The following is an 11762-nucleotide window of genomic DNA, read 5'->3' on the forward strand; positions in this document are numbered from 1 at the left end:
TGTGAACGTATATGCAAATTACACACATACTTAATAGCAGTTGGGTGGCGAGTCACTTTTTTATATATACAGCATATATACAGCCTTTATATATACCAATCCCTGATAATTGAAAGAGAGAAATATATTGAGTTAAATAAAGTTTTACCATAACTATTTTATATATAAATTTAACGGCTACTTCTTCAATTCCGGAAATTATATCTTTTGTTTGGCGTTTCGACCACAAGAGTTGGTATCTTTTTCAGCGGCAGAAACTTTCGTTTATTGAATACTTGGCGAACAAATTCGATAATCTAAGCATTTATTTTTGTTTAAGAGTAAGGTTGCTATCACATATTAAAGCACATCGTCGAATTTATCTGTGATTGATTTTAATTCAAGTACCATTTTTAAACATGGAGTCGTTCATTCGTTTGGCAGAGGCAATAATCGAATTTGAATCCGATTTTAGCAGCACGCCACCTGCAGAGCAAAATAAACATGGTCTTGCAATACAGCAAGACGAACTGAAAGATATGTGGGAAAAAAACTAAACAAGGGTATGATACTATAATAAACAGAGAAGGGTTGTCGAAAGAAGACATTAAGGCCATAAGGAGAAAACATAAAAGCTCGTTCGCTAGCTATGTTAAATGCATGTCTGCCATGGCGAGTCAGTCCGAAACGCTTGTTAACGCAGAAAAGGATGTACAGGATCAGTCGGTCCGTGAACACAATATCCACCTACCTCCGTGTGATACCGATGTGTTCAAGGGTGACTATCTGTCATGGCCATCATTTCGTGATATGTTCACGGCCATATACATCCTTAACAAGCGCCTCACTCCGGTTGAGAAACTATTTCATCTCAACCAAAAGACTCAAGGGGAAGCCAAAGACATCGTGAGAAAGTGTCCACTCACAAACGAAGGCTTCCAAACAGCCTGGAAAAGTTTATGCGAGAGATATGAAAACAAGCGTATCCTCGTAAATACACAACTGAAAATACTTTTCAATTTAAATTCAGTGGAAAATGAGTGTGGTAGCTCAATAAAAAGGTTGCAGCGGGATATAAATAATTGCTTATCGTCCCTAAACAGTCACCAAATTAACGTTTCAAACTGGGATGCAATTATAGTCTACCTCTGCTCCACCAAACTTCCAGAAAGTACGCTGGCTCTATGGGAACAAACCATAGACCACAAAAATGTTATACCAAAGTGGGAGGATATGGACAAGTTCCTATCCAACAGATTTCAAACGCTGGAGACTTTATCAGGCTTAAAAAATTCCAAAGCTGTGAGAGCGCCAAAGCCACAGACACACAAACCAGCAGAAGCCTCCCCAAAACGACTTGGCGTTTTCCAAGCAAGCGTGACCAAGTTCACTTGCATAATGTGCCAGTCCAATGAGCACAAGTTACGCAGCTGTTCCCGCTTCTTAAAGATGACACCATCTGAAAGAATAGAGTTCATGAAAAACAATAACTCTTGCTTGAACTGTCTTAAGTCTGGACATACTGTGTCAAGATGCACATGCTCGTTTAATTGCAGCAAGTGCCACTCCCGACACCACACGCTCCTGCACCTTGAGACTGACCAGCAAAAGCCTACAGCGCACCAAATGCCGCCAAGCTCAACTGGTAATCGAGCATCTACATCGAAGCAAGCACAAACAAGACGCAAGACAGGAAAACCAAATTCAACTGGGGACAAAAATGTCAAGTCTTGTTTTGCAAATTCAAATACTGGTGTGCTCCTAGGAACAGCGCGCGTAAATATACATTATAATGGAACCGATTTTTCTGCAAGAGCTCTTATTGATTCCGGGTCTGAGTGTTCCTTTATAACGGAAAGACTCAAACGCCGAATCAACCTGCCATCCAAAAGGTTGCATGCCCAAGTTTCCGGCATCACAAATTCCATATCGGCGCAGGTCAAAGAAGCATGCAATATAGAAATACGGTCACCGATTGACCCATTATTCCGGTCGAAAACCACTGTGCTTGTCTTAGCACAACTAACTGGAAATCTTCCAACTACCCATATTAGCGCTGAAACTAAACAAACATTCCCAGATTTGGTTTTGGCCGATAAAAGGTTCTTTGTTAATGAGCAAGTGGACCTTGTGCTTGGAGGAGATATTTATCCAGAAATCATTTTGAGCGGCTTGAAGAAAAATGTACTAAATACTCTTCTAGCCCAAGAAACCGTGTTCGGTTGGATATTAACCGGCCGCCCAGATGCAACAAGTGCAACCAACCATATTGCTTCATACTTTAGCGAAGTCGCCTTGGATAAGCAGCTTACTGCGTTCTGGGAAGTAGAGGATCTGCCGAAAAGCAAAAGCCTAAGTGAGGAAGACAAGTACTGTGAGGAGTTGTACAAGAATACAACTCAACGTACCCAAGACGGGAAATATGTAGTTTCGCTACCATTCAGGCAGGATTTTCCAGAGAATGTCTGCCTAGGACCCTCCCTAAAAAGAGCGTGCTCACAATTTTTCCGACACGAGACGCGATTGGCCAAGGATCCTGGACTACAAAAGGAATATAACAGGGTATTATCGGAATACGAATCGTTAGGGCATATGTCAAAGCTAATAAATAATATACCAGCAGAGTCCTCCGACAACTATTTCCTGCCTCATCACGCGGTCATCAAGGCAGAAAGCACGTCAACAAAACTTCGCGTGGTTTTTAATGCCTCAAGTCCGACGGCAAATGGTGTAAGCCTCAATGATGTACTGCTCCCAGGACCAGTACTCCAGGCGGATCTTCTCATATTAATCCTACGTTGGAGATTATATAAATACGTCTTCAACAGCGACATCGAGAAGATGTACCGGCAAATTATGGTGCATGACAATCACACTAAGTTCCAGCGCATAGTTTTTTCGTACCAATACGAACGAACCGATCAGTCTTTACGAGCTGAAGACGGTCACTTTCGGGGTTAACTGTGCTCCTTACTTGGCAATAAGGACACTTTTACAACTAGCTGATGATGTGGAAAACTCCTCTCCGATAGCATCCAATATTTTACGAAGATGCATGTACGTCGACGACGTTCTAGCGGGAGGACACAGCATTGACTCTGCGATAAATGCCAGAGATGAAATAACCCAAGTGTTAGAGTCAGCCGGTTTTCCATTAAGAAAATGGACTGCCAATTGCGAAGATTTACTGAAAGACATTCCAAAAACGAATCTACTAACCGAAGATTTTCTTGAATTCGAAGAAACTAGCGCAGTGAAGGCTCTCGGCATAAGATGGAACGCCCATACGGATTTATTCTATTTTATGGCGAGACCATTAGAAGAAAGCGATAATCCAACGAAAAGGGCGATATTATCAGCTATCGCCAAACTTTTCGACACCCTGGGGTGGCTCGCGCCCATCATAATCGTAGCCAAAATACTAATGCAGGGTATTTGGCTGGAAGGCACGGACTGGGATGAAACCGTAACTCCAACTACCCTGGATCGCTGGAAAATTTTTACACAACATTACCATGAGATCGATAACATACGAATACCTCGTTGGGTACATTTCTCACCAACAGATGACGTCGAAGTACATGGCTTCTGTGACGCATCGGAAAAAGCGTATGCGGCTGCTGTATATCTGCGCGTTACACAAAATGCAAAAGTTTTCGTAAGTCTACTTTTGGCAAAAACAAAAGTAGCCCCAGTAAAGACTATCTCATTACCTCGATTGGAACTTTGCGGCGCCGTACTGCTTGCAGAAATCATCGAGACGGTTCTGAGAAATCTTGACTTGGGACATTTAAAAGCACACCTGTGGACGGACTCAACAATCGTTCTCGCGTGGATACGAAAGCCGCCTTGTTCGTGGTCGACCTTTGTCGCCCACAGGATAACAAAAATAGTAGAAAATGTTGGTAATAAGAACTGGCTGCATGTGGATTCGGCATCAAATCCAGCAGATTTAGCCAGCCGAGGACTGCCTGCTTACGAATTGGTTGACAATCCCTTGTGGTGGCAGGGACCTTCTTGGTTACAAGAAGACCAAACTAAATGGCCTGTACAAGAGGCAAACTACAACACAATAGTCGAGGAAAAGAGGGTGCATGTGCACGCAGCAACTAAAATACATAATGCAACTAATATTTTAGATAGATTTTCAGGATTGCCTAGGGCTTTGAGAGTTTTATCATATATTATAAGATTTTTTCAAAGAACCCATCCAAAAACAAGAGCTTCGTTTCGAGCCGAGACTTCTTTAATTTCCGCTGATGAAATTAAAACAACGACTCAACGCTTGATAAAAATTTGTCAAAAGCAACATTACTTTGAAGAATATAGTAAACTGAAATCCGGGGAATCCATCGATGCGAAGAGTGAAGTTTTGCCCCTTAATCCATTTCTCGATAGAGATGATATCATGAGGATGGGTGGTCGCCTCGGCGCGTCTCAAGATCTGGCCTATAATGAGCGCCATCCAATTATCCTTCCATACGATTGTAGATTTTCTCGCCTTCTTGTCCAGTTTGTCCATGAGATTTCTTTGCATGGGGAAAACCAACTAATGTTACGTCTCATTAGGACGCAATATTGGATTCCCCGAGTCAAAAACATGATCAGGTCCGTCATCCACAACTGCAAAGTCTGCACTATCCATAAGAAACGGTCACAAACCCAACTTATGGGTAACCTACCGAAAGAACGCACAACATTCTCGCGTGCGTTTACAAACACAGGTGTCGATTTTACCGGGCCCTTTGAGATTAAGAGCTATCGCGGCCGCGGTTGCCGCATTTCCAAAGGCTACGTTTGCCTTTTCGTTTGTTTTACGACTAAGGCAATTCACTTGGAAGCGACAAGCGATCTCAGCACCCCATCCTTTCTGGCAGCATTCGCTAGGTTTATTGGTAGAAGAGGATGTCCGAAAAACATGTACTCCGACAACGGCACCAATTTTGTCGGAGCTTCTCGATCATTACGATCTGAAATGAAGGCGTTCATATCAGAAGCGCGTGATAAAACTATATCGAAATATAGTCATCAAACACTTACATGGCATTTTATACCCCCAGCAGCTCCTCACATGGGCGGACTGTGGGAGGCGGGTGTAAAAAGTTTCAAAAACCACTTCAAAAAGATTGCATCCACCCACAAATACACCTTTGAGGAGCTCAGTACCTTATTATGCCGAGTTGAGTCTTGTCTCAACTCGCGACCGTTAAGTCCCTCATCGAACGAGCCAACTGACTTGGAGCCTCTAACTCCCGGTCATTTCCTCATAGGCGGTCATTTACTCGCGCCACCGGAATTAGATGTAAATGAAAACCCAGCCTCCATAATAAATAGGTGGCAGAAATTAAAGGCTTTACATCAAACCTTTTGCAGGCGATGGAAGTCAGAATACCTATCCGAACTACAGAAGCGAATTAAGTGGAACAAGTAAGAAAGCCTAAGTTCGGGCAGAGCCGAACATTAAATACCCGGCGCACGTATTAAATATATGTTTTTCGCCTTACCGAAAGCTACGGCTATATGGTAAGCCGGGGCGTATCAATTTTGAGTAAATTAGAGTCCTTAGATTTCGAAATTTTGAAGTTTCAAGCAGTTCTGAAATTTACCGTTATATGAGAAGCGGCCGTTATTTTAGTCCGATTTCAATAATTTTCAACGGTTTGCTTATATGTGGCAAGCACAATAACCACACCGAGTTTGGTACAAATTGGTAGAACGGTTACTGAGATACATATATGTGATCATAAGTGGGCGGTGCCACGCCCATTTTCCAAAAATTTATCACAAACGTATTTCTTGGTAAAGAATTGTTGCAAGCATCAATTTTGAATAAATTAGCTTCAATATTTACTGATTTATCGAAGATTTTGTATTTCTCTAAATTACCGTTATATGGGATGTGGGCGTGGTTATCGTCCGATTTTAACAATTTTAGGCGATTTTGTATGCTGTACCAGGGCCGACAACTGTGCCAAGTTTGGTAGAAATTGGTACAGCGGTTACCAAGATATACACATGTAACCATAAGTGGGCGTGGCTACGCCCATTTTCCAAAAATGTATAATATTATTATTTTTTGTCAAAAAATTATTGTAAATACCAATTTTGAGTGATTTATCTTCAGTAGTTACTAAAATATCGCAGTTTTCGTATTTCTGGAAATTACCGTTATATGGGAAGTGGGCGTGGTTACAGTCCGATTTCGCCCATTTTCAATAGCAACCTACCTTGGATTAAGGGAAGCCTACATACCAAATTTCGTTGAGATATCTCAATTTTTGCTCGAGTTATCGTGTACACGGACAGACGGACAGACGGACAGACGGACGGACAGACAGACATGGCTTAATCGATTTCTTTTTTTATCCTGATCATTTATGTATACATTTGTCTATATCTATCTCGATTCGTTTTGGCTGTTACAAACAACCGTTATGTGAACAAAATTAATATACCCTTGTGCACAAGTGCGCTCGGGTATAAAAATCCAAAGCAGAATATGGAGATTGGTGATCTCGTCGTTATAAGAGAGGACAATTTAGCGCCTAACGAATGGAGATTAGGCAGAGTAATCAACCTGCACCCCGGTTCCGACAACCGAGTGCGTGTGGTGGACATCACCACCGAGAAGGGTCAGGTAACATGACCGCTGGAAAAACTTATCCTACTGCCACCGTACAACGAGAGAATTGAGAAGCCACCGAATGCTTCTTAATTCTACCCTTTATATGATTACCTAACCCTCTCAACGAGACACCAACTACATCAATATTCCACTCCGTCAGTACCCATACAAATTCCACTTCTATACCTCATGAGAGATGTGAAAAAGTGTCATTGCCGGGTTGTGCGGGAAGGAACCTATTTCCGTACTAAAAAAAAAATGGGTTGGCATTCAAACTTTCGTTATCAGCTGTTTTATTAATTCCTGTGTAAAACAAAGTGCATGCGGAACACCAGAATTAATTATGAAATTAACTAAACTATAATTTTTCGGACGGTTCTTAAATTTACATATGCAGGCAACGATAAACAGGTTCGAGAAACTAAAAGTTACAACGCAATGAAGAGGCGCGCTATTATAAAAAAGTTACAGCTGGGTCAAAATATTAATTAAGGCCTTGGAAAGATGCTTATAATGCTATTGTTCTTAACCTTGCACCCTTAATGTTCTTGTCAATCAAAGCCCTAAGGTTACGCTCTGTATCAATTCCCTGAGAGACCAACTACAAATTTGTGTTAATTGTTTTATGTACATACGTATGTGTGTACATAGGTAGATATGCGCTATGTGCTCTATGCAAATTGAGACTACAATGCTTGAACTGAAAAAAAAATTCAGCGGGCAATTCAAAACTTTCCATCGACGATGGCTCGCCCATGAAACATGCATACACTGGGCGCATGCTGGTACTGATTGAGGCTTGTAATGTTGCGGTTCAAATTCTGTATCCCAAGTTCCCATGGTATGTATTTCCAGGGAACCTGATCTACGAAGTTTATAAGCGCTATATAAAATACTATAAGGGCAAATATCGGCTGGTCCCCATACCGAATACTGTGAGCTATTAATTGCCAACGAGCTTATAAAGTCGGAACACATTGTATTCTCAACGAAAGATATTTATGATGAATATACAGAGTCTGCTGATGTAAATTTTGTTAATTGAGTTATTGCCGCCGAGGGCGCTTTACATCGCTCATCTACTGCTGCCAATACAAAGACTTTAAACTCTGCACCCGATGATGTTATCAAACAAATGCTTAGTTGTGCGCCACATACAATCGTCGCTCAGCTGCTACACAGTACTAGTAGTCAATCAAATTGTATTTTTGTACAGGAGAATTTCTATGCTAATTTAATGGATCGTTTTCGTATAACTAACGATTGTAGTAGACGCACACGCTTCTGGGCACATCTGGAGCACTTAAGCGACGATCAAACGATTCCTAGTATTGCTACCAAAGCGCACATCTATATATTAAATAATCCATATGAATTGCCAGCAGATGTGTCCGAGTTAATTCTTAATAATTATTTTAACGCACCGCGGTTGCTACATCGTGGACACACCTATCGCATTGAAGTAAACGCGCAACTGGTGGGAACCGCTGCGTATGCGCACTACTACTTAATTTTCGCTTATTTGAAACATGTTTACTGCCGGTGTGCGCATCTTGAGTTAAAAGGCAATGATTTGAGATGCAAGCCATTGTTGCTAAGAATTTCACTAACTTGGTGCAGGTGCCGCACACGCACCACTTTCTGCCGCGACAACTTCTAGACAATATTGCCATCACGGACAACTATCCCACCGGCTTAAGGCGTTCATGTCACCTATTGCGCGACTCCATCGATGTTTTTTTTGCCCAAAAAGTCTGCCTGCTTGTCGTCCAAGCACATCTACCCCATATTTCTTTTGCAAGGTGAGCGTGGGGCTGGCAAGACGAAACTGACAAATGCCGTTGCGCAACAGCTGGGTCTCCATGTATTTGGGGTCGACTGTGCTGAGATAGTATCACAAGTGCCTTCTCACACCGAAATGAAATTGAAAACAGTTTTTACAAAAGGTAGCATTAGCGAGCCATTACTAATATGCTTCCACAATTTTGAGATATTTGGCATCGATAATGAAGGTAATGAGGATCTCCGCTTGTTATCTGCTTTTCAAGTGCAAATTGAGGAACTATTCACACACGATCGCAAGCATCCAATTGTTATCGTAGCCCTAACCAATGAAAAATTTCTCAAACCAATGATACAACGACTTTTTTTGGAGGTCATAAAATTGGAAATGCCAACCAATGAAGACCGTTACAGAATACTATGTTGGTTACACTCACGTGAAGTCGTCAACGATAAAATTTTCAATCAAAAAGCGATTACAACTTTACCTCTTTTTAGTTTAGACCAAAGCGATCGTTATATGCCGAAAATCTCCCCAAAATGGTCGCAAGCGAAATCCGTTTTGCGAGATGTTGCAGAAAAATCACAGGGCTCCTTACTGGGCGATTTGCAAATGCTATATGAGAACGCAGTCCGTGCAATGCGTAACAGCCGAGAGATTAAATCCAGTTCCTGCCTCAAATTTACACACTTTTCTAAACACCTTAGCAATATGCAATCTTTGTTTGCCGATAGTCTTGGGGCGCCGAAAGTGCCGAACATGCTGATGCTTATTGGATAATTGTGGATTTGTTATTAAATTCCATAAAAAAACGGCTGGGCAAAATTTGGCTGCAAATTTTATTAAGAATTTGACATTTTGCAAATGAAATGATAAGAAATAAAAGACATACTCACCCATTTACTGGTTTACTCCATGTGGCCATCGATTGAATGATTTTTTTTTCATTCAGGAAATCGTAATGTGAGCCGCGGAGTAGAAAAGTCAACTTAAGTCTCCGCATAAAGCCGCTACTCCATAACTTCCAGCGGCGCCATCTATTTCTCGTTTGTGCAGAAATAATTTTTTTTCACATGCTTGTAATGAAATCATTCATAAAAATAAATTTCATTAATTGCCACTTGTAGACAGAAGTAACCACACTTAAATAAATGCCACCAGGTGCACGTAGTAGGTCGGTTAAATTATAGCACTTTGTCGTCAGCCATTAAGAAGGCTATCGTTGCAAATATCTTTCGTCTTCTTTTTGCCGTGTCGTATTCAGATACGTATGCACTAATTTTGCCTCTAGATACTCTACTTTCTTTTGCGAAAACAAATTGGCTGGTACATAAGCATTTTACCAAAAATTTTATATTACACTTGCAAATTTTTGGGATATGAGCTACCCTGTTTTTTGGCAATGGTAACATACAGTGGCACCTAAACTTTTTTTTTTTCGGCCCCCAGGCTGTTGGGTGTCGATCTTGGCTAAACAAAAGTCTCCAAAGTACAAAGAAAGTTTTGTTTTACATTGGCAGAATTTAAGCCATCAATTTGAAGAACAAAAACAAATTTCTTGCGAATGCCCTCAGTTTGACACTTTCTCATGTTGCCTTTGAAATTTGTTAGAATTGTCATAATGTCAGGGCGACATTTATTTTTTTGTCTTCCGGTACAACCCTGCATAGGAAAATATATAGCACCGGTGTGACCCATCAACCACAATACATGGGTAATTCTGTGTTTACACGTGCCAGTTTCCAATTTCGATATGCCCAAGAACGCCCTGCTTAGATCGTAAAAATTTAAGATTTGCAAAAGGAAAACGAAACTTTCTCGCCGATCCGTTTTACTTTTATATATTTAATCGCTCGCTACCCAACAACAACGTACAAAAAAAAAAAAAAATATAACTTAACTGAGGCACCTAAATAAAAAAAGCGTATTTCAGACAACCATGACCCGCTTCAGTGCAGTAAAGCGAAACGCCACAAAGAATGCCCATCGCTTCGTCGTGCCGTGCCACTTATGTGACGCAAATCACCCAATTAGGCTATGCCCGGTTTTTCGCGCGAAAACACCTGAAGAAAGGTTAAGAGAAGCGCTACTTGGTCGATACTGTGGAAATTGTTTAGCCACAGATCACGCAACCGAACGATGTGCCAGCGAAGGACGATGCCATCGATGCGGTGAGAAGCACCACACTACGCTTCACCTCGGTGAAGCTCGACGACCCGCAGACGAAGCACAAAAGCCTTGGAGCGTCCAAGTCGAAGAAGAAGAGCGCAATAGCTATGAGGCGGCGATCTCGCTATACGCGTCTGATTCTGGAACGGAGACCAGGCCTCTCCGTCCAGATATTGAAGAGGGCGAGATTATAGAGTTCGGAGTGGAGACTCGGCCTCTCCACCTGACTACTGCAAGGGTACCGGAAACTAGGTCTTTCCGACCTTTACTCCAACACGAGCGCGATCATCAACGACCGCATAAGCGCCAACGACCGCACAAGCGACAGCGACCACACCAACGACAGCGAACGCATCAGCGACGCCACCGAGACTGCAGAGCGGAAACTCGGTCTTTTCGCCTGCAGCGATCTTCGCGCAACCCATCGCCATCCGCATATGAAGATAGACTGGCGACTAGGCCTCGCCAGCTATCACGACCAAGCGCGTTCCGTAATGGGTTATCGGCGAAAAACCCCATTGTAGGGCCAACCTTCCGCCCGATGGTAGCTATTCCTCCGACGGCCGTGGTCAAAATTGAGGCGGGAGGGCGCTTGCATTTAATCCGCGCGCTTATTGACGTATGCGCTCCAACGACAATTGTATCTGCGGATCTGGCCCGCGAGCTACGGCTAATGCAAACACGAGTCGGCGAGCAAACGGGCAGTCTCGTATGTCTCCGAGGGAAATACGGCCAAAATAAACGAGTTGCGACCCATGCCGTGGTTACGCCCCATTTCCACCGAGTATCGCCAAGTAGCAGTGTAGATCCGACGGTCGCCGCAACATACGCACATATCCGTTTAGCGGATCCCAAATTTTACGAGTCCGCGCCGATACGCCTGGTACTCGGCACCGACGTATACGCCGATATTCTGCTACCCGGCATTCTTCCGAATACCTTCGGGCCTCTGCTGGCTCAGAGCACCATCTTTGGATGGGTGCTTTCCGGAGTCTGCAGAGCATAATTTTTTCCAAATGAAATTTTATTATAGCTATAATTTTGTTTAAATGGATTTTATTTCTATTGAAAAAAAAAAAACAATGAATTTTTTATATAAATATAAAATAAGTCGTGAATAAAGTGCATTTGAATAGTAACCACGTCTATTTCTTTAATTCCCTTTTTCAATTTCACTCCTGTAGTAGCTACAAAGAAAGAAGGACG

At 42.2% G+C, this 11762-nt stretch overlaps 2 protein-coding genes and 1 pseudogene across 2 annotated transcripts; all 3 read left to right on the top strand.

The window, feature by feature from the left end:
• Positions 1 to 639: 639 nt before the first annotated feature.
• On the top strand, positions 640 to 2846 carry LOC118754951. The gene is made up of 2 exons (XM_036489814.1): positions 640 to 2709; positions 2808 to 2846. Exons 1-2 carry the CDS (start codon positions 640 to 642, stop codon positions 2844 to 2846), a joined length of 2109 nt encoding a protein of 702 aa, XP_036345707.1.
• Positions 2847 to 4648: 1802 nt separating this feature from the next.
• LOC118754952 lies at positions 4649 to 5410 on the top strand. The gene has a single exon (XM_036489815.1). It carries the CDS (start codon positions 4649 to 4651, stop codon positions 5408 to 5410), a length of 762 nt encoding a protein of 253 aa, XP_036345708.1.
• Positions 5411 to 7314: 1904 nt separating this feature from the next.
• LOC118754950 lies at positions 7315 to 9270 on the top strand (annotated as a pseudogene).
• Positions 9271 to 11762: the final 2492 nt, after the last annotated feature.

The sequence above is a fragment of the Rhagoletis pomonella genome, unplaced genomic scaffold, assembly GCF_013731165.1.
Source record: "Rhagoletis pomonella isolate Grant_MI unplaced genomic scaffold, Rhpom_1.0 Rhpom_scaffold_04975, whole genome shotgun sequence".
NCBI classification, from domain to species: Eukaryota; Metazoa; Arthropoda; class Insecta; order Diptera; family Tephritidae; genus Rhagoletis; species Rhagoletis pomonella.